The 23989-nt window shown below is 39.1% G+C and overlaps 2 protein-coding genes across 10 annotated transcripts in view; one reads left to right on the forward strand and one right to left on the reverse strand.

Annotated features, from left to right (window-relative positions):
• The window catches only part of CCDC81 (coiled-coil domain containing 81), a 367311-nt gene that overhangs the window by 303171 nt on the left and 40151 nt on the right, over positions 1-23989 (reverse strand). The window lies entirely within an intron of this gene.
• The window catches only part of PICALM (phosphatidylinositol binding clathrin assembly protein), a 107214-nt gene that overhangs the window by 59801 nt on the left and 23424 nt on the right, over positions 1-23989 (forward strand). For 3 of the 9 annotated variants that reach the window (XM_063430981.1, XM_063430994.1, XM_063431002.1), the window contains exons 3-14: positions 683-758; positions 4255-4357; positions 5777-5870; positions 6384-6495; positions 6750-6856; positions 8035-8076; positions 11433-11518; positions 15531-15654; positions 16099-16235; positions 16944-17044; positions 18222-18368; positions 20920-21000. In XM_063430981.1, coding sequence (XP_063287051.1) covers positions 683-758; positions 4255-4357; positions 5777-5870; positions 6384-6495; positions 6750-6856; positions 8035-8076; positions 11433-11518; positions 15531-15654; positions 16099-16235; positions 16944-17044; positions 18222-18368; positions 20920-21000 — 1210 coding nt within the window. The remainder of the gene's footprint in view (positions 1-682; positions 759-4254; positions 4358-5776; positions 5871-6383; positions 6496-6749; positions 6857-8034; positions 8077-11432; positions 11519-15530; positions 15655-16098; positions 16236-16943; positions 17045-18221; positions 18369-20919; positions 21001-23989) is intronic. The other 6 variants (XM_063431007.1, XM_063431040.1, XM_063431015.1 and 3 more) reach the window with 4 other exon arrangements.

Below are 23989 nucleotides of genomic sequence, written 5' to 3' on the forward strand. Positions count from 1 at the left end.
ATGATTTCCCTCCTGATAATATCAGTACTGATATTAGCAAAGGGAATTCCAAACTAAAACCGAGAATATGTTGCTGCCACCTACTGGCTAATTTTAACACAACAGGCATCCGGTGCTTAAAAAAGTTGTTAAAAATAGTATGCCCAATGTATTGCAGTCTGTGCTGGGCAACTGTCAAAGCCCAACACCGATCAAAATAGCATTTGGGCATGGAGTGAGACCTTCCAGGGTCGGCTCAGATTCTGGGGGTCTCCCAAGCACCAGATCCAGTGAGCGCATCACTGTGACTGAGCTTGATCACTCAGCTACAGTATTCTCTGTGGATTTACAGGGATGTATGCAGTGTTAACTTTCAATACTGCATGCAGCCATCAAAAAGACGGAAGACATTAAAAATGGCCAGAGCTGAAAGAGGGGAACCCAATATTCATTGATACCTGGGACTCCCTGGTGTGGGCAGCATTAAATCCCCATTTAAATGCCTGTTTGTAGCTCTCACCACGTGTACCATTGTTAATGCAGTGTTTGTTGTAGGTCTTTTTGTGTGGCTGCTCCAAAAACGCTATGACATCCCAGAGAGGGTTCAGATAACGTTTTCTCACTTTGCTTTGTGAACCATTTGATTTTAGATTACCTTGCAACTGATCTAATCCCAATATTTTCTTGTCTCCGCTTCCTGTAGCGCTTTATTCAGTATTTGGCATCACGGAATACGTTGTTCAATCTGAGCAATTTCTTGGACAAAAGCGGGCTTCAAGGTGAGCTAAATATGTTCATAATTATTAATGCCTGATTTGAGGTATGTGAACTAAAACCTAGCGGTAAAATACATTGATATCTACAGCTCTAAAAGCACATTGCTCTTTACAGTTATACCATGTAATGACAGGTACACTTTAAGGGTTGAGGATAACCATGCAATAAACCCAATCTGTCGGTAAATATTTAATGTTATTTATTTTAAGCATTACTCTTGTACTAATTATTATCCTCAACCCTGAAAGTGCACCTGTACATGGCACAACTTTAAAGAGCATTGTGCTTCTATTGATGAAGATAAAAATGTATTCTTAGTACTAGGTTTGATTTCATACCTTAAATCAGTAATTCATGTCAGTCTGAACTGTTAGCAGAACGCAATTTCTGTACATCTTTAAAATACCTTGCTTTGTTTTGACTGGTGACGGTTTATGGTAGTTTAAATGAAATAAGCATTGCTCCCACTGAAAGCCATGATTTCCTCACAACATTGTAATTTGTTAAAGAGGGAATTTTGGGGGTCTGACCAGAGGCAGGGCTCCGTAGAGAAATTTTAGGTGACTTATGAACAACCGTTTATGCTACTAAAATGTAATTGAGAAGAACAATGTAACACAGACTGATTTGTTTACACATTTATTGTAGTTTAAATACACATTACTGATTTGTTATTGCTGTTGCTACACCCAGATACACTAACAAAATGGAGCTCCTAGAAAACGACAGAGATTTGGGCCGCAAATAGGGACTGTCCCTCCTAGATAGGGACACTTGGGAGGTATGGCCATAGGAATATCAAGATGGGCAGGACAGTAGCAGCAACTCTTGTAGACCAGCAGATTGGCAGCGAGCAAGGAGAATCTGGAGGTGAGTATCCTTTTCTAGATATAACAGCCAGTAGGACAGAATGGGTTACGTTTGCTTGTTCCATTTCTGCATAATGTCATGAAAAAAATCCTCCCTTGTCTTCTAAGACTTCCTGCTGCTTTAAAGCAAACCCTCTGTCCCCCTCCCCAGCATTTCGATCCCACAATGTATTGTGATGTTTTGATTTCTTCCATCTTAAATCTATTGATGTTCAGTGCCTTCTGGAAATATTGCATTTTTGACGGTTTAGCAATAAATGCTTTTTTTCCCTCCTGGCTGCTACCAGTAGTAGAGACAGACCCTTTTTGTACAACGCATATACTTAAAGGAACACTATCGGATCAGGAAAACAAACCTGTATTCTTGACCCTATAGTGCTTAATCGATCATTTAGATGGATTGTTGTTGGTCTGTCTCTCCTCCTCCCCTCCCCCCCCACCTTAGAAAATGTTAAAACTCACCTTTTTTCCTGTGCTGTGCTGGTCTACCGACACTGGCCACGCCCCAATCTGCTATCATCAGAATTTCCGATTTTTAGCCAATCAAGCATTGGTTTGGCTAAAAAACAGCAACGAGGCGGGATGGGGAAATGGGGGAAACCATTTTGGCTACTCGGCACCTCCTCATAGAGATGCATTGAATTAATGCATCTCTATAAGGAAATTTCAGCGTCCCCATGCATTGCCCCAGGAAGCCCCTCCAGTGACCATCTAAGGAGTGGCCACTTGGAGGTGTCCCTAGGGGGCAATGTAAACACTGCATTTTCTCTGAAAAGGCAGTGTTTGCATGAAAATGCCTGAAGACAATGATTATACTCACCAGAACAAATACAATCACCTGTAGTTGTTCTGGTGACTATAATGTCCCTTTAAAGTAAGTCAGCAAATATGCTATTAAAACAATAAATGTGTATCTCCCCTTCCTCCGCAATCCTACCCCACAGCTGAAACAGTTAACACTCGCCAAAGCCCCAATATCAAGGAGTGAAAAACTTTCACCCACTGTTATGTTATACTCAACAGTACACTCAACAGTGTGTACTCGCACAAACTGTATGTAAACAACAAGGGTACAAGCTGTATGCTGTACTCACCTTTTCCCCATGTCTTTTCCTTTCTGTACCCCCTTCCCCACCTTAAAAACACCCAAATCTTTAAAATAAAGAATTAATTTAAAAAAAAAAAAAAAAAAATGTATATGTTCAATTTCTGAAGCCAGCCATTGCTGTAGTAGAAATCAATTAAGCCGTATGTGTATTTTTTACAATTTGTTAGTGGTATGTTTTTTTTTTTGTTTGTTTTTAGCAGAAACCAATTTAGAACAACATTTTTAGTGTGTTTTGAAGGAAAACTATAGTATTCGGAATACAGCTCTGTATTCCTAACACTGTAGTGTCTCTCTGAACCCCCTCTCCTTCCAGTGGAAATGCACGGGTTAAATAACCCTTTAAACAATTACCTGATTCCAGCACCAAAGTCCATCTGCGCTTGCACCGTCTCCACCTCCTCCGAAATCATAGCGTGGGGAAGCCCAATGCGCATGTGCCGCAATAGCTGCATTAGACCTTCACCACGGGAAAGCATTGAATCAGTGCTTTCCTATGAGGAATTTTTAAGACGATGTTAAGTGTGAGGATGTGAGGATGTGAGGATGTCCAGTGTCATTTCATAGAGTTAAAGGACCACTATAGTGCCAGGAAAACATACTCGTTTTCCTGGCACTATAGGGTCTCTAGATCTAGAAGCGAACGCTTAATCTCACTTCAATGAGATTGTGGTATGGGTGTCTGTAGTATCATTTTAATCGGCAATTTAAAGGGAAAATATAGGGTGAAATGACTTCCTCTACCTTTTTAACGAATTTTGTATAGAAAAGGAATAAACAAAATTAAAAGAATGACCTTTTCAGTTTCTCTGCACATGCCCTGTTTAGTGGGCCTTCCTTCAGCTGCACTCGCACTATTACCTCTTGCTCCAACCACGAGCTTCTCATTCTGCTCTGTGGAATCTGCTCTTATCCCATTAACCTCACCCAGCATGAATTTGAGAAGTAGTTTATCCCCCCATGAACAGGTCCACCCATCATGTCATAATAAACCATGGATTTTAAACATAGTCCAGTATGACTGTTTGGCAAAATGCAGTTGGTGCTCTCCCCGGAGAACATGTAACAGGTTACATCTTGTAAAGTATTTTTTAATTTTTCTTTTTATCCATTTGACAATATAGTTGCTTTAATGTTTCAACTAATAAAAAAAATTGTCATTGAAAACAAGTGGCTAAATATGCTTAATGTTTATTTATTTTAAATTCAAATAATGCATTTTTGTATTGTTTATTAAGAATCTCCCTTCTTTTTTACTATACAGCAAATAAAAAAAACTATTTGAAGAATCTTCAGCTTGTTTTTAAATGATTCCTTTCACTTCAGTAATTCACAATCTATGATCACTATTGATGATTTGAATGTTTTTAAAATTTGGCAGATTAACTGTACATAATTACAGCATGGCTCTTCAGACCTATAACATTCTGTGCCGAACATAAATGTGAAAAGATATTTGATTACACTTGTCATTGTCTACTCCGATTGTAGAATTGCTGCTTATACAAATGTCTTTCTCTTTAGGTTACGATATGTCCACATTTATAAGGCGGTACAGCCGGTACCTGAATGAAAAGGCTGTGTCCTATAGACAGGTTGCTTTTGATTTCACCAAAGTGAAAAGAGGGTAAGCAGTGTCTTTCTTTTTTTCGTTCCCCTCTTCCTGTGAGCGGACTCCAGTCTATTCTAGTTTGCAGTGCTTTGAGTTTGTTGTCCCCAGAGTTCTTCGGTTTTCACTTGTAGTATGGTAGCTTCTCTTAAGGAAGCATTTCAGTTGAGTTTACAAAATACAAAGTGACAGGCTTATGAGATAAAATATGCGTTCTTGGACGAGTTTGAGAACGCAAGTAGCAAAATGTAGATCTAGCTGCCATTACAATACTAGGAATAATAAGGCAAATCTCTCCGATCCGTTATTATATTCTTCTTCTCCTTCACCTCCCACGCGAATGACAGAACCTCATTAAATTGTCTTGTCATATAACAATGTGCTGATGTACTTTTCATGCGTGCTTGCTGCAAGCCCATGTAATACAATGTATTGAAATCGAGAGATGTACCTGCAATAGTGCATTGTAAGTGTCTTCAGTGGCATCATCCTGTCTTATCCTTGGGCTTAAAGCGACACCGTCATCATTACCTTGTTAGACTCTGGGTGGAGTCGAAGTGTTAATCCCTGGTGACGGCTGCAGGGAGTTGCAGGGTTCCTTCATAGACCTCAATTCTGTGCTAGTCTATCCCCAGGCAGCAATCTATATTGAAATGTAAAATTTGCCAGATCATGGCTCACCGTGACCACTTTGAATATTTTATAAGGTTGTAATATAGCATATCATTATTCATTATTCATTTTTTTTTTTATTTTTTTTTATACCTGGACATTTTTTGGAAGACACTTTTGCCTTCCTTTCCCGTTCCTTTTTATTTGCCTTTAGACAAATCAATGTTTACTAGTTTCTTGTAAACATCTGTTGCTTTTTACAATGGCGTGCTCGTTCTGCTTGCTGCATTTTAACAAAAAAAGTTTGTCAGACAATTTTGAGAAAAGCTAAAGTTGGCTGCCAGTAATGGACCGCGTGAATGAGAGGCAAGCGACTTCAAATCTGTCGGAATACATGAATTAAAAAGATAAATAAAATGACATGGTATAGTAGGCAACATAAAGGTTATATTAAAATACAAAAATAATGGATGACTGTGTTCCTTTAATATCGGCAGACTTTATTTGGCAAATCTTTAATAAAATAAAAGTGAGACTATAATATGGGGGCCATGCAAGCTCTCTCTAAATCCCAATGTGTTTTGTATGTCTTGGTGTACTTGCTCATAGGTAACCTGTTAGAACTGTAGTGCTAAATGCTGAGCTGTCGATCCCTCTGCAACATTCATGCTCTCGGTGTGTTTGTAGACTCGAAGACGCCTGTATGCCTGCTGGTTTTAGAAGTGTTTGTTTTGAATTCTAATTGTTATTAATCGGAAGGTTTCCCACAGTGTGTTTTTGTTCAGTGACTGGTATATAAATGATATATGAAATGTCTGTTTTTAGAGCTGATGGAGTTATGAGGACAATGAGTACAGAAAAACTACTCAAAACAATGCCCATTATACAAAACCAAATGGACGCCCTCCTTGATTTCAATGTAAGTTAATCAGCTGCATGTAACAGTATGTTGTGAAGATATCTGTTTTAAATTGCCTCTAGATATTTATAATTGTAAATCATAGTCTGCATGTTGTATTGTACCAATGGTATAGCCACTACATCTTCCATAGTGTATGGCATAAAAGTGTCGGCTAAAATCCTAAAGTAAAAAAAACAAACTATTTTGTAGTCTGTATATTTGCTAGCGATCTGCAATGTATATATGAAATGTTGTTCTGTGTTTAGTAACATCATATCATACTTTGAGTATACTCTGGGCTGAGAAGATGATGTGTTTACTTTGATATGGTATCCTGCTGCTGTTGTAGACCTGGAACTTTTCGGGATTCTTTGTCAGCCGACCGGTTCTACAGCAACTGGAGGGATCCCGGCCGTGAAATGTTGGATTTGACTTGCCCTTGAATCTGTTGGTTTTGTTATCCTGTCCTGCGCAGCAAATTGCTGACAACTGCTCTTTGTTTCCTCCATTTGTGTTTCTCCCGTAACCCAGGTTAATGCTAACGAGCTAACAAATGGTGTAATTAATGCTGCCTTCATGCTCCTTTTCAAAGATGCCATAAGACTGTTTGCTGCATACAACGAAGGAATAATCAACCTATTGGGTAAATATCTGCTCTCATTCCGCGTTTCCTATTCTATTGCTATGCAGATGTTTTGGCGACAGACCCTCTTTAACCCCTTAAGGACCAAACTTCTGGAATAAAAGGGAATCATGACATGTCACAAATGTCATGTGTCCTTAAGGGGTTAAATAGAATGAAAACTACAACATTGGGCTTTTTGTCTGGGGCTTTTTTTTTTTTTGTTAAGTGATTTGTTTTGACAATTATTAACCTCGACGAAATTCTGTCTCTAGAAAAATATTTTGACATGAAGAAGAATCAGTGCAAGGAAGGCCTTGATATTTATAAGAAATTTCTCACCAGAATGACTCGTATCTCGGAGTTTCTGAAAGTAGCAGAGGTGAGTTCAGTTATTTCGATGGATGTTGAATCGTTCCGGACCATGTTTGCTAACTGGCAAGCTCGAGCTTTTTTTCAGTTTTAGGATAGACATCTGTGTAACTAGTAAAGTAAACTTCCTTCCAGAATGGGGCTGGTTTGCAGCTTTGCACAGTCCTCTTTAAACCCTGGAGGACTAAGGTTATGGAACACGAAATCTCACCCCATGGGAAATATTGGCAGCATGGAATGTTCTACGCCCTGATGGAGGTTCCATGCAGCGCTGCAGTCTTTCATGGAATGGGTTATTCCAGTTTGGAAGAGGATCCTTAAATGACCCTACAGCGATCAGAATACGAGTGTGTGGATATCCATCTCTTTGTGGAAAGTGGGAAAAGTTTGAGCCGTGTATACACATACATGTGTGTTTTAAAGGAATCTTCCAGCCATGACTATATATATATATTATTTCAGTTTGGCTGTTTTTGGTTTTTTTTTTACCTTTTTCCTCGTTAGACCTACCGATTTTCTAAACTGTTCTGTCTTGCTAGCGTAGGAATACTATGTGCTGTCTCCTGTTAGTTTATGGAAATGTATGTTATATTTATATTGATTTTCTGGCGTTTTTATTTGTTTTGTTTTAATTTAGATTAATCCACGAGCTTCTTTTGACATTTCTTTTAATATTATATGCATTCTGTAAAGTTCTTTCAAGTTCTTTGAAGGAATTTCATGTACCTGAAGTGCAGAAAGAGAAAATGCAATGGTTCTGTTCTGGTTTGTCCCGTTGCTTCCAGTACCAGCAGCAGTAGTTGTAGTAATCTTGGTTAAGTGCTCTCACAGGTTAATTGGTTAATGGCTCTGGCCACCTTTTCAGTGTATTTTAAATCCTAGTTTTCAAGTGACTGTGAAATCGTTACATAGACTTAAAAAACGTGGAGAGAATATCAGCTAAATGGGTTACTTTGCTGAAACAGAGCACATACTGGTTGATGGGTGTATTTGCTGAATGTTATAGCTATATGCACCATGTTTGTGTACATTATTGCTCACTAGCAGAGATCCGCTGTGTAAAACTGTTCTACTGCTATAATGTGCAGAAATCCATCTGGCAAGAGGAGCGATCCATTAATAGGCATGCTTTTAACTTACTGCTATGACTCATTATTCATTTGTCAATTGTTTATTTTTCTAATGCAGCAAGTTGGTATTGACAGAGGAGACATCCCCGATTTATCTCAGGTAAGGAATGTCTTGCCAGTAATAATATAATTTGAATGTGTTCTCTGCTGAGTCAACAAGAGTATCCTACTCACCTGCAGAGTGTTTTAATGCGTGCCATGTCTGCTCAGGGGAAAACAAGACTGAATGCAGGGTCACAATGTAGTTGTTCAACAATGAATGCTGTTCTCTTTAAACACCAAAACAACATTAGCTTAAAGGGACACTATAGGCACCAAAGCAACGTTAGCTTAGTGTAGCAGTTTTGGTGTGTAGATCCGCACATCTTTTGTGTGTACATGCACCCTTCCCTGGCTGTGACTTACAAGGCCTGCATGAATAGAACGTTTTATTTTCAATCATACATCTTACACACAACACACTCATAATTAAATGCAGATTTATGGCTTAATCACATTATTCTTAAAACTTTAAAATACTGGATGCAGCAAAAAATGCATTGTACATAACGATCTCACTTCCCGACACTAACTTTAAATTCTTACATCTCTGCATACCCCTGTAATTGACATGGTCTGTGTATATGGCTGGTGCATCCTGCACCCACATGCAACAAAGAATACTCAATTTAAAATGCAAATCTATTCTCCCTGCTTCTAAGAGAACTGTATTCTTACCAACCTGCAAAAAATCTTATGTAATGTGTCTGCAGGGTTGGTGTCAAGCCAGAAAACCGGCTGATGCTGTCTAACTCTTCACCCACCAGAAGGGGTGAAATGGTCTTCTTAAAAAAGCACCAATCATCACATAGAAAGGGCTCTGTCTTTGGACTTGCAAGCACTTGCTCCTGCGGTGTGGCAACTGCCAGTCCCTTAACATAGGCTCTGACCTGACATATCGGTCTGAGAAAATACAGAAACTGTATTTTCAGGCTCTTTGATTGACAGGGGTTTAACCCCTTAAGGACACATGACATGTGTGACATGTCATGATTCCCTTTTATTCCAGATGTTTGGTCCTTAAGGGGTTAAAGCAGAGTTACAGGCTCTGCTTTCAAGCCTTATTTGTGTCCGTTTGGCGGAGGAGTGTAGGGATGCTACCTAGGCACCATAACCACTTTAACCCCTTAAGGACCAAACTTCTGGAATAAAAGGGAATCATGACATGTCACACATGTCATGTGTCCTTAAGGGGTTAAGCTTTAGTGTTTAAAGCACCTCTGAAATTAAGCATTACTTGTTTCTGAATTTAAAAGCACTGTTTTAACATTATTATTATTATTATTATTATTATTATTATTATTATTTATAAAGCTCCAACAAGTTCCGTAGCGCTGTATAATAGTGGACTAACAGACAAGTATTTGTAACCAGGCGAGTTGGACACACAGTAACAGAGGGATTGAGGGCCTGCTCAATGAGCTTACATGCTAGAGGGAGTGGGGTAATGTGACACAAAAGGTTAGGGAAGTAGATTGCTAGGGCTTAGTGTTTTTGTTTTGATTATTATTATTATGTTAGGAAAGTTTCAGGAGAGGAAAACCTATTATACATCATACATTATTATTATTATTATTATTATTATTATTATTATTGACATTTATATGGCGCCAACAGATTCCGTAGTACTTACATATACTTGCCATATTTATTAAACATGCACTAGTTGTAATAAGGTTGATTGTCAGGACTGCTTGTTCAGCGATTTTAAGTAGTACCATCAACCCCTAAAGATTTTAGACATGTTTAAACTGTGAATTCCTTTTTCTAGTTAAGCCAGAAAAATATTGCTTGGAGGGAAGAAAGCCAATGCAACGGTCCAACTGCATGGCAAAATAGTTTGTCTGTAATTCCAGACTTGAAACAAATGTTAATAGCAAACAGTGAATCTGGATGTTGCAGGCTACAGTGACTCATAATCCTCAGATTATAGCCAACCCAAAGAATGCATCTGGCAGTTCTTCACTTCCAGCGTTGGTGCCCATTCCCCCAAAACCTTAATCTGACAATAGTTTTTTTTTTTTTTTTTTTTTTGTTTAACACATTCACTCCAGTTTATTTTAATTGTTGCAGTGATTTGTTGTGGTGTAGAGTCGCTGGTGGTAAAATCACAATGTTGCATCAGATGGGCTTCTATTCTTATTTGGCAAGCTAAAAGTCTACACTAAGTGATCTCACGTTGACCCACCAATGCTTATGGGACATACCTGGATAGGTTGTCATAGAACAGAAAAAAGTAAAACAAAAAGCATGACACCTTATTTTTTTCCTTTTATACAAAGTAGAATTCTGAATATTTATTTTATCGCTGACATAAAACTCCAGAAGAGTTCTGTTGGGCTCCCTGATATTAACTAGCCCCTTTATTTTCAAAATTGGATATTTACCCATCTACAAGTGCAGTTATGGAAATCTATGGTTATGATCTACAATTTTGAAAATTTAGGCAACAAAAGAACCAATAAGGATAAAAAAAAGTGCTTGGAAAATTGTCACTCTCGGGTCTTTATAATCCAATGAAAATACTGTTTAATTCGACTCTGACAAAGGTCCGAATTGTGATGGCTAGATCAGGACTCTGTAAAATCCTGTAATTGATTACAGGACACAGAGGCCCGAGTCATGTTTAAAACTTGTTGATTATAAGAAGGGCTTTTCCCTTCTGATCTGATCATGAGTTGCCGTCTTCCCTTTCTCTGAATGACAACTGGCAGTAAACACATTGGATGTCCTAGCTCTTCTGGAAGAACGTGCTCCGGATAAAGAGACCTCTACCAACGACATGGCCCACTTCACCGATCTAGCCAAGATGTATGGAGAAACGTGTTCTAAAGGATATAAACAATCTTAGCCTGTCAGGAGCTCCCCATGAAAAAGATAAATTATTTTATTCCATTGTTTGAAGACTTAACGTTAGGGTTTCTGCTGTTCACATGGTTAAATGTAGCCATTCAGGTCCCCTCCGAACAGAGAAATTTTCTATTGATTACACCTCCTAAAGCAGATAGGAATATATAATATAGAATTGGATTATTTGCTTATCCAGGGATGTATCATTAAAAAGGAAAATCTCCCAGCCTTCCTTCAAACTTTCTTTTAATCAGACCTCAGGAGGTTTGAAGTCGTGAGTGAGAATTTAATTGAAAGTAAGGTGGTTTTCATTAGTCCTTCTGTGCAGATTTCCTGTCTTTCTAATTAAATGCCTGAGCCTGTCAGTTTTAGGGCATCGTTACAGGAAATCTATCTGAAAAGTGCCCGCTAGCAGATTATTTTTAATTTTTATCAATTGGAAGAAATCTTTTTCAGTATCTCTTGGAGAGAGATAAGTTCCATCAATTTAATGAGACAATAGCTGATCCCTCAGTGTCGTAGTGCCTGATATCTTGGAATTAATATTTCATTATTTATTGTTTGCAGGCTCCCAGTAGTCTACTCGATGCTTTGGAACAGCATTTAGCTTCGTTGGAGGGAAAGAAAATCAAAGATTCAACCGCGGCAAGCAGGTAATAAAAATACGCTCACATGTATTGTAAACAGCTGTGAAATACAGGAACTCTGCAGGGTGGATTTAGGTAAAAGTACAAAACAACGCGTGGACACCCATTTTTTTTTTTTTTTTTGGCATCAAGTCATAAGGACCTGGAGACATCTGCAGAGACCATTCCTGGTTCTGCCATTGCTTTGATTGTGAACACTGTAAATATCCCATAAATCTCTGCTTCGAGCAGGGAGTTATGGGATGTATATAGTTGTAAGAGCAGGTTCTGTTTTACATCCATAATCAATGCTTAAGAAAAAGAAATTCAAGCAGATGGAAGACAGCTCGGGTTTTGTTTAGGAAACTAGGTTCTGTGTTCCATTTCTCTTTTAGTGTAGGTGAATAATGTACCTGTCATAGCCAGCAACTTATTTGAAGTATCTGCATGTTTCCAGCTGGTGATACATAAACTAGGGTTGTCCTATTCAGTCCCATACGTTGTTGGACCTAAACGCCCATTATTCTTTGGCAGTCTGTCTCACGTAGAAATTATGACTCGTAGTCCGTCACTTTAAGGCCACTCTAAGCTAGCTTCCAGCTGCAGTTTCTTTGTTTACACCAATAAAAATAACCTCCAAAGTGTCGGGGCCTGAACGCTGGGTTGAGCAGGCGCAGGATAGAGCAGCTCCTGCTCTTCCAGACACATTGCTGACTACAAGCCACAAACAGCCTTCAAATGACCCTAATGGGCCACCAACAGCGAGGTGATATCATGGGGCAAACACTGGCACCAAATAAGTAGCCTACCCTGCAAGAATCACCAGAGCGACATTTACGGCCTGCAAGCGTGGAGGGTGCGGTGAGATGGACACTCCCCTGTTGCCCCCAACCATTGAATCCTTATCGTGGGCCCTCCCCACATGGACCAGTGGTGGTTATCCTGGTCCCAGCAAAGTCCCACCAGGCCCAGCAGCAGCATCCATGGGTGAAGCTTGCTGATCCTAATATGGTGGAGATGGTCACTAAGCCTAATGACACAGCACAGGGGCTTGACATCCAGGCACGGCTGGATGCCGTATTCGCAGCCTTCTGGCAGAAACCAGAACTAAGAGAACGGCAGGCTCATACACAGACTCTTGAAGAGTACTCGCAATCGGCACTGCTCTCACCTAAGAGGCACACCTTACCGGGACGCTCTATACTGCCCCCGCGGGGCATTGGCTGAACCTCACAACAAGCAGCAGACTCTACTCTCCTTGGCTTGGAACTCTCAACAGGACCTCCGTTACCACTGCAAGTCGCGGCAGAGGGGATTTTTTTTTTTGTCTTCCACTATCTCTTTGTTTTCTGTTTATTTTATCTATTGTGTCACATATGCCTGTTTAATGTGGACCTCTTATAGCGCAGAATCTTTTGCTCTCTTAGTTAAGTCACCCATGGTTAAACCGAGGAACGACTGCAATTAGTCCAGTTGGCTTTTACTTTCTCCTCCATAACAGCCTACATACCCCTGATGCCTTCAACATGTCCACTCATGCATGATTGGGCTAACCTGATAGTACTAGTATTGCTATCTCGGTAAACTAAGCTTGAGCAAGAATCTCATACCTTACTTATGCATATCTAGCCTGCTTTACGTGGCATAAAATGGTGCTGTTCCTTTACAAATGCCATGTCAATTTTTGTTTTAATCATGCTTGCTATTGCTGTTGTAGCACAGTGAGTTCATTTGTTATCTGCAATCTTATGCACACAAAAATAAAGAATAAAAATAATAATAATCTCCCAAAACGATTTGTTTGCAAACTAGCATTAATCCTGAGATTCATGTTATGTAAGGTCAGGAAAGGGGCCAGGTATCTCCAAATTGCCCATGGAAAGCTATTTGTTATTAATGCATTCAGACTGCAGACTGATTTTTACTTTAAGCTTTTTTTATTTATTTAAGTTCCATGTAAAGCATTGAAGGCATTCTCTGCTCTCTCAATGTATTATTCCCTACTCTGGACTTCCACGGACGGGTCCCATGTTTCAGTTGCTAGCGAGCGGTAATTTATTCATTGATTTTTTACATTCTCTGCCTGAAAACGTTTGATCGGGGCAGCCTACATCCACTCATACCAGTGCGAGTGTTTTGGGGCGCTGTTCACAAAGGCCTTGTATCTATATGCAGATATTTAAATTCTAATGTAGCTCGGTCTCAAATTGCTTTTGGTTGATTACCCAACATACTTCCCTTTTTTTATTTTATTTTTTTCTAGACTTGGAAAGGTGCATGCAGCTGTTTCTCAAGCACTTTCTTGGACCTAGGCAGGGCTTCCATTTTTGTAGTCATATGCTACTAGCCTGGCTTTAAAAGTTACTTGCTGCCAGCCATAGCGTACCAGGGGTGCATTTCTACTAGTCAAGGCTAACTTTTCACTCCCCAGCAGCTAGTGACGAGGGGAATGTTGTGCTCTGATCTCCGTATTCTAATTTTATGGTACTCCTTTTAGTGACCTTGGCAAAAATCAAGTCTGCGTTCTTCTTAAAGAGATACTCTGATTCAAGGGGTTAATGTGTACACTGCATAATCCACACATCAGCGGTCTCTGTAGTGGCAAGCTTTTCTGTAATGAGAGGTTAACTTGTGTTTTGATATTCCTCCCTCACCCCTTCTGGGTCTTCAAGCCTGTAATTTTCGGTAATATGTAGCTTTCTCGCAATGGTTGCATCAATTACAAACAGACACACATCTCAGAACTCTGTCTGCCATTTGGGCCACTTTTGATTTATAACGGCTAATCTCTGAATAGCACTCTGTTTTTGGCATTAATTAATGTCCTCTCAAGTTTGAGAGGCTGCCAGATGGCCAGTTTGTCTCATTACAACCAAGTTTAGTTCATAGACTGTTAGAATAAATATATATATAATTAATTGATTAATATTTTTAGGTCTGTTTTGCACGAGTTATTTATCAAAATACTATGAAATATGAAAGAAATGTAAAGTATATCCAGAACCGAAACATAATAAAAGCCCTGTTCGTGTACCAGCTGTAAGATGAGCTGCATTGCACAGTAGTACAGTACTTGGGAAGCTTTGGCCGTGTGGAGTAAGTGCACAGTGACTCAGTCTTGAGGGATTTAAAGGCTTGTTGTAAAGAGGTATAGTAGAACGAGCGTGCTTATAATATAAAAATTGGATGGAGCCTGGGAACGCTAGCCTGAAAATCCAAGGAAGTTGAAGATGCCAAAGATAAGGTGAAGCAATGGGTTTATTAAAAGGTAAAAAGCAGACAAGTGAAAAATGCATTTTCTTTTTCTGTAAGAGAATTTCAGAATAATGTTTTCCAAGTTTGATAGACTTAACAGTGGAAGGCAGTTTCATATGTACTATAATTGCATACATGTAGTTTGTGCATACAGGAGAGTAAGCTAGTTTTATCACAATTATGCGCTTTAGATGGAGAATGGGCAGAGTTAGAGAATCTATTTGGGGATGCCATTTCAGGATCTATTCTTTAATCTGTACCTCGTAGGTTTTTAGGAGAGGTTAATAGCTTGGGATTCACAAATGCAACTTTGATGTCCCTTAAGATAACTGTTATATAAGACCAGCAGGTCACAAATGGTTTTGACTGTCCATCTGGGATTAAGTGCCTTGCGCTCTCTGAGCCAAGAGGAATCCGCTATTAACAAAACAACTGTTAGTATTTCTCTTTTATATGAGACTTTGCAGGTACAACTACTGTTGTGGGTAAGATTAGTCTGATCGAGGGAAATGGTTTTCTGTAATGTGACCGAATGCTTTTTTAAGGTACCCTAGACATGGCACTACCCATAGATCTATGAAATCTTCCCTTCGTTATGTTGACAGAAGGTCCATGTTGTTATGTGTCCAAAGGATGGTGCAGTAGCATCATCTGTTACACCCAAATCTTATTTAGTGATTTAAGATGTGTCAAATCACACTGTAGATAACCTGAAGATTAAAAAAAAAATTTGTATCTCAATTATACGATGTTAAAGATAAAAATAATGGTTTCTTCTTTGTAGGGCTACGACACTCTCAAACGCAGTCTCATCCCTCGCAAGCACCGGCCTCTCACTCACCAGAGTGGATGAAAGGGAAAAGCAGGCAGCTTTAGAAGAGGAGCAAGCTCGATTAAAAGCTTTAAAGGCAGGTTTCCACCTAGCTACAGGATTGTATACATCTAAAATATCGTTTTATTTCGCACTGGTGTCTGTGTGTTCAAACTTCCAAGTACAAGTATGAGCGCTACACACATGCAGTAGGAAAAGCCTGAACCGCGAGACTATTCTATACATGTTACTGATGTATTTTAACATGGGCTGCTTTACATACGTTTACAAGCCGACCATTAATTTATATTTTCCAATACCTTATAGAGGTGAAATAATTATATTTGTCCTCCAGCACATGTTCTTAGAAAATGTAAAAATAAAACTTTCTCATGAGAAATAGCATCTAATCACTCGTAATGTGTACCATTCAAGACTGTGATTGAAGTCTGTGAGCCTTGCTATCAGTAATATAATGCATTGTCGTTCCCAGGATAGGTTAAGTAACTTTTTGTGTGTCGTGTATTTGTCTTCTCATCAGGAGCAACGACTTAAAGAGCTTGGCAAAAAAACTCACCACATCTCCACCACTGCCTCCTCTCCAGTGTCCTCCTTAGCAGGCAGTATAAACACCACAGCTGCTATCGATATGTTCTCTACCCCAGGGTCTTTAAACAGGTACAATTTGTCCAACGTCCGTGTGAACACTTGTCTGTCTTTTTTATTTTCTAGTTGTTTAAGAAAATGTCAGATCAGAACTTTAAACAATCCATTTTAATACACTCTAAAGCATACGTTATAGATGTTTTACCCTCCCATTTTGCTGCTTTAGATAATACTTTAAAAAAGCCAAAACCAGGAGCCTTTTGTAACCTACTAGATCTCTGGGCTGCCAAACCCTTCAGGGGGAGAATGTGTTATTTGTATGATTCTCCCAGGGTTCTCTGTAATGCCACTCTCAATGCAGCTCCAAGTGCCATCTCGTTCATGTATAGGGAACAGTGAGCATACATACTGCAATGGAATGCAATATCTGCCACTCTTACACTGGCACTTTAAATATGGATTTAGGTCAGATGACCTCCAAAATACATCAGTTTTGTATAGGATCCAGGAGAATTCCCATGTCTAACAAAGATAATGTGTTAATAGTAAGCAAAATAAACCATTTCAACAATAAACAAGAGCATTCCACTCCAGCAGGTTGATTAATAATTCAAAGTCCTTAATGGCTTTGCTTGTTCACTATGATCCTCTGCCCACTTAATGTGCGCCCACACCGTTTTTCTTGGCTCGTCATTACAGCCCTGCAGCACAGTGTGGAAGCGTTCATGTGGGGTGATTGCAATTGGTCTTAATAGTCGTGTTTGTACTTTTCTCCTTCAGCAGTTCCAAAATGTCTAATGATCTGCTGGACATGCAGCCAACATTCCAGCCTGCTGTACACCCGCTCACTTCTGTACCACCTGTGGCAGGTACATGGGGAGGTAAGAAATGTTACCATGTTGTTACTGCGCACAATATTGTCGCAAGTTCGGCATCTGTGAAGTGTAATCATAAATGTTTTACTCGTAGTATTTCCCCCCCAATACATTCTTTAAAAGTCTACGCTCTGCATGCATAGCATTAAACGTCTTTATTATATTTTAACGCTTATGAATGTACAGCCCTTTAACACACCTGTGAACTTTTACTACATCTTCAAACATGTCAGAGTGTCAATGCAATGTCAGATGGTCAACCTCTAGCCTACAGGGCTGTACTAAGTATATGGGGAAAACACTGGTTTTCCCATCCAGATAACCAACCTGTCGTTGGAAGTCCATGACGAAAAGGCTGGTGTGGTTAGCTGTGACAAAGCGCTACGAGAGGTAGGACTACTGATGGTAAGAGCAGGGACTCTGGATATGAGGATGAGGGGTTCAGATTTATCAGATCTAATTCTGCTTCCCAATATTTTGAGCACTCATCGTCTCATGTTAGTGTTCCACTTGGATACATGGCAGGCAGTCTCCCTCCCAAAATCGTAACCCTTTGAGGATTACCAACCTCACTGTTTCTGCAGTGCTAATAGTAGAATAGTAATCAATTTATCTATATGGTAGAGTATAAAATGTGTGAATTGCTTGTCACACTACCTGTGACTCCTCTCTCAGCCATGTTTATGTCCGATACTATACTGTTAGACATTACAGTGTCCTCTAATTCCCAGTGTCATTTGTCACCATATGCCTTGCCTGTATCTGCGCTGATAAGCTGTGTTGTGTTATGAGCGTCCACTCGCACATGAACACTTAAGCTGCTGTCCAAAGAAATCTTGGTACAGTAATAATAACTTTTTTTTGTCTAAGTTCTGTCATGTTTCCTGTATTATCCGACAATGTGTTTTGTTTGTCTCTTGTGTATTTCTGGTGTGCATGAAAGCACTACAGATCGACTTGCTCTTCTTAACTCTCAAAGAAGCACGGCTCCTGTGAAATAAATCAGGCTAGAGATACACGCTTCATGTATCCGTTAAGTCCCAACAGGTCTAGGACCCTTGCAAGGTGTGCTGGGGTAGCCGTGAAATATTTTTGTGGTGGGCTGTAACCTTTACTAACATGCTTTTCCTTCTTCTCTTTGCTTCAATTAACCTTTAACCTTTCCTGTTCTCTGGGTGCACAGATCCTTTCTCTTCTGAATCTGCCGATGAATCTGTTTCAAGCTTAAATCCTTTTCTCAATAAACTTAACGATGGTGCCCACCTACCTGCTGTAACTTCTGATACAACCAGTTTTACTGCTAAGACCCCCAACAGTGACATATTTAATGGTAATGTACCATTTACGCACTTTTGGTCAGTTAGATATAGTTAAAAGACAGGCAGGTTTTTATTTTTTTATAGTTTTAATTTTAAGCATTACTTTTACAGTAGCTTGCAGTTTATCAAAATATATTAGTTTTGTAATAGCAGTTAATGAAAGTCAATCCATAATTTATTTTTAATTCTTTACATCATGCCAATCCTTTTTCTGAACCTGCCAGCTCTTTGTCAAAGTTTGTGTCTAGCCGAGGAGTAGAGCATTATAAATCCGGTATATTGTAGACAATGCTTTGGGCTTGTCGCCTCTTATCTTTTAAGGGCACTAAACCTGGCATTCGTTGGTAGTTTGAATCCATGCTTAACCCTCATTTCGCCTCAGTTTTAAAACACCAGGTATATTTACATTTGCACAAAAGTGTGAATACATTTAAGGTATCCAGTTTTTTGTTATGGAGAACCTTCGGTATAAAAATAACAAAATCCAGATTGCAGATAAAAAAAAAAAAAAAAAAATTAGCTCATTTACCATCTGATTTGGAGATTTGTGGATGTTTTTGTAAAGTGAGTGGATGTTGCCATCGGCTCTGGCTTTGACAGAGATGACCTGTATCTTCTTCCCAATAGGCCCCCTTCCGTCTGATCTGTTGTTCCAAATACTTGTGCTCACACCCTAACTGCCTGATACCCCTCCTTCCACGTAACTTCTCTAGCATACCTTTTATCATCTACATAAATACACACGATTATTTACAAAGGCGTTATGTTAATTCAAAGAGGATCTCAGTCCAGAAAAGCCAAATTGAGGGGGGACAACAGATATCTGATTCCGCTGTTTTCAGGGTGACTTAAACTTGAAATTCTTACTATTTTACACGTATTTGGTCCTTATAGCGTGTAGTGGTCCTTGTTCTTATATCTATCTATTCGTTTTGCCAGAATTTGTTGCATTTGTACTTTATATTGTATCAGTTTTGTTATTACATATCTACATTTTCATGTACCAGAATTTGTTTGTGCCTAAGAAATGTATGCATATACCTCAGCAAGTCGGGGGAAAACCTGTTCTGTTTTCTTATGATTGTGCTTCAGCGAATGAGTCTGGTGCTTTAAGGGGTTAACATTCACACCGACATGTTTTAGATTACTATGCCATGTGACCATGTTTGATTGATTTTGATGCCATGAATTCCTGGTGAACACTAGAGTATGTCTATCTTGGCTCCTGGAAACATGTATTGTATATGATTAAGTGATTATAAACGTTGATTGATGTTAGGCTCTCACATGACCCCCTCCTTTTTTCCAGGGCTATTTTTATTCTCTCGACCACTCTTCCTCTGATTTTTTTTTTTTTCCTTCCTCTCTTTACCGTTTGCACAACCCCAAAGCTTAGTTTTCTCAGAATATTAACAGTTTTAGAATTGCACTTACACCTTATCCTGGCAGAGACATTTTATATAATAAAATTAGGCCGTTTTTTTAATTTCAGTAGGAAAACGTATGGTATTACAGTTATAGCGTAATGCTATTTTTATGCTGTAAGCTACGAGCCTTTTCTTGATGATGTGGTTGTGGTTGCATATATCCTTAGCTGGCAGAACATTATAAAATATTCTAGTCCAGCATCATCAGGTCTAGGTTGGACCTAACTGACTTGGAAGATAATAGACCACCTGCATTAACTTCCATCATGCAGTTTTTGTGAGGGTTTTCTTTTTTTTCTCTATACACTTTACCGAGAAATAATAACAAAAAAAAAAAAAGTTAAATAAAGATATTTATATATTTAACTTCAAAGTTTAGATGCCATAAAACCCTCACACCAGGAAGAGACCTTTCAGGTTCGTTTCATTCTCTTTCATGGGGACTCTTCCTATCCGTAAACTTGTCCAGCTATAGTAGATATATATATGTGTATATATATATGTGTGTGTATGTATGGTTGGACCTCTTGCACTCCTACTTACAGTATTCAATACCCGGTGCCAAGTCACAATAGTATAAAGATATCAAAAGATTACCGGCACTCTTCGGTTTTGTTCATTCAATTTATTGTTTGTATATCCAAAAATAGTCAACATTTCAGCTCCCGATCGGAGCTTTCATCAGGACACATCATATATATATATATATACAAATAAGTACACAAACCATTTTAGGAGTTGGCTTCTTACCTAGGTTCCACTGGGTGCCACTTCCTGCCTTCACCACTGGCAGTGGTTATGGTGTTTTGAGTTATACTTAAACTAAAGTAACCAATGTGATGTTTTGTTAGATTACCGTTTTTTAAAAATCCAATATATTCCTCTGCCAAGTATAACGTGTTTAAGACTAATTCAAATGGAACATGCTGACATGGAAAATATTAAGACTGCAGGTGCATTCTCAATCTCTCCAGGGAACGATGTATGATACATTTCAGTGTTCTTAGAATGTATTGTTGAAGTTTGCACCAGGGTCAATAAGTAATGATCCTTTGCTTGCATTTCGAAGTCTCACTTGATTTCTGTGTCCTTTCTCTAATATCTGTCTTTCCTCTCTTCTGACCTGACTCATCAGATTCTTTCTGTGGTCCTCGAGTCTATCCTAACGCTTCCCATTTTCGTTCTGAGTCCTCTTCAGTAGCTGGCCTATATGGAGGTAGGTGAATACATAGTGGATGGTTTATATTGTTTCTAAATCTATCCATCCTACCATATATTGATAGCTATTTACCATCATGGATGTTCTTATCATGTAGTGTCTAAATGGCTATTCTTTTATCCTGCTTTTTTTTTTTATTTTCTATTAGAAAATGTGCCCTCTGTATTTTGGTCAGCGCTCCATTTCCTCTTATATGTGCTATAGCGGGATTACAGCTGGTTAAGCTTTCATTAGTGAATTTGAATTTAATACATTTATATTTACGGTTATTTAACGATGTATAGCTAGTATGAGCATCTCTAGCTAACCGATCATTTTCAATATATCTTTTGTTTAACTAAAAGTTCTTACTGCCTTGGGCACCAGAGCGGCGGTGAGTTGTGGTTTTGACATTTAAAATGTGTTTTGTTTCAATATTCTTGGTGTCCTTACTAGTACTCTTACTCCTGTGTACACATCGGCAATAGGAAATCAATTTGTGCCCCAGTAAACACCACGAGAGCTGAGATGTGGTTCTCTGGTGCGTTAAAGGGGCACTGTAACTCCTTTCACTCATGGAAGTGGTTATAGTGTCTGCAGTCACCTGACACCATTTTTCCATTCAGCGTTGAACAATTCTGAATTATTTTTAATCCTAAACAAGAGTCCCCAGCAGCTCATCCTCTCTGCTTAAGATTAAAGCATTAGCCTGGGCAGCAATTGGTGGTTGTGACTGGCTGAGAGTGTCAGCTGACCTCTTTCAGCCGATCACAGTGTCTATTGCTGGTATTAATTGGTATGGCTAGAAGAAGTGTGTAATCTCCAGCAGGGAACAGGCAGTGTGCGGCAAGGGACCCTCATTCAATGCTAAACTTCTCAAATTGGGTTAACACTGAATGCAGGCCCAGGGGATTCCATGCACTACATCCAGTTCAAGGAGGTGAAATGGTTTCACTTGGAGTACCCCGGTAGACCATGTCACAGCCATGAAGTATTGTTTTCAAGCTTCTCCATCTATTTGCATAGCTTTTTCTCTCTTTTCAGTACCTTTGGCAATGCTAGACCTCCTCTGTTTAAATCTTACATTTTGGTCTAAAATCTAGATGGCACTTTTTTCAGTGACACTCTCCATCTAAGATGGAAACACAATAGCATTGGGAACTCAAACCTGTATTCCTAGTATCTTAATAGAATTTGCATGAGAACTAATATCCAAAATGAATAGAAAGATTGCAGCCGTCAGACTGCATTTCCTTTAATTCTCCGAAAGACAGGAACTGGCAAAGTTCTGAGCAATGCGGTCCAGTTGCAGCTTTGAGGGAGGAGTGTGTCATGGTTGGACAATGCATGAGAATCTCTAGCTCTGTGTATTCCTCTGAGACATCCTGTGACACTAAAATGTCAGTCCAAATGGAAAATATTTTGTCTTGTGGGTTCATTTGATTCTAAGAAAACAATGTTTCGAAATCTGTATACTTACCCTGTAAATAAATGACTGAACGTGTACCGGGTATCCACAAATATGTGGACAGATACATCCTCTCTAGGGGAAGAATAGAATGTAATCACCAGTAAATGCATGTATTAAGTAAATATTGCTTCCCAATTGGTTCTCGGTTTGCTGGGCATTCTGGGATTTGATAATTGGCATAAACGTTATTTTATCTATGTATTTGTTACCACATGGTTATCGCTGACATGTCTGTCAAGTGCCAGCATGTCAGTAGAGTCTGGTAAAGTTCCAGTTGCCATAAAAGCGTTGGTTGCATTCTCCTGCCGTTATCATTCACAGCGGTCTGGAATCATTTGGGTTTGGTCCAGACGCAGACGTGAGCAGAGGATTCCGTAGAGATTTTTCTGTCTCTTGTTAATGTTCCCCACTTGGCAGCAGTCTGTGTTCTCGTGCTTTTTTTTTCCTTTTTATAGTGCGATGAGCCAAAGAAACTCTTTCTATACTGAATAGATTTGGCAGTACGACAGCACAACTGTTACAGTGGTTAATGGCTGTGACATATTTACAGATTTAGGTTTCTGAAATTGGTGAATTTTACTATGGAAATGAAAGCCAATATATATCTTTATTTTTACAAGGCTCATGTTTACAGTTTCACTGCGTAGATTTTTTTTTTTGGTGTCTGTTTAAACACACTTTACTTCCACACCCATGGGGCAATGTTTTTGACAAAAGTGGATTTCAAAATATTAAGCATAATTGATTTGATTAAATCTGTATATCTCTTCCTGGTATCAGATTTTGGTAAATAAACTTGCAGCCTATACTTCTGTGTGAATATCCCTGGTATGATATAAGTGGAATCTACATAATAAATGTACCAGCTGGCATTTTAAATATGACGTGAGTGGTGTCCGCAAGAAATAGTCTGTTTAAAGACACATAATTCATGTTCTCTCCCCATTCAATGCTTTCAGTACCTTTGGCAATGCTAGACCTCCTCTGTTTAATATCTTCCCCTAAAATCTAGATGGCACTTCTATCAGTGACACTCTCCATCTAAGGTGAGATGTTGTCTGTTAAAGAAACAGAATAGCGTTAGGAAATCAAACCTGGAGGTCCCGTTAGTAGCTGTCCATGTGGCAGCCAGGACTTGGGCAGCAAAGTGAACCCTACCTTTACTATGAAGCCTCCAGGGCCAGGCTATATACCCTGGAAAAACTACATTAAGCTGCGGTGGTTCTGGTGGCTATAGTGTCCCTATAATTTCTCTTCAGGTTTGTGAGTCCGTTATAGTCTATAAAATATATTTGTTATAAATGTGACCAAAAACAATTCTCCTGTTGCATTTCCAAGCAAGTAGTATAAGTTAGTGACTATTTGGGATTCAAATTAAAATAGCTAGAGAAAAAAAACAAAAGGCAGTTGCACCAACGCACAAAACATTCGATAAACAACTCTTGTCATAGACCGTCACAATCAACCAAAACTGAAGTTACCCAGATAAATTTCTCCTTGGCATGCGTATGTCTTTACAGTGTAACGATAAACATA

Source organism: Pelobates fuscus, chromosome 1 (assembly GCF_036172605.1).
Source record: "Pelobates fuscus isolate aPelFus1 chromosome 1, aPelFus1.pri, whole genome shotgun sequence".
NCBI classification, from domain to species: domain Eukaryota; kingdom Metazoa; phylum Chordata; class Amphibia; order Anura; family Pelobatidae; genus Pelobates; species Pelobates fuscus.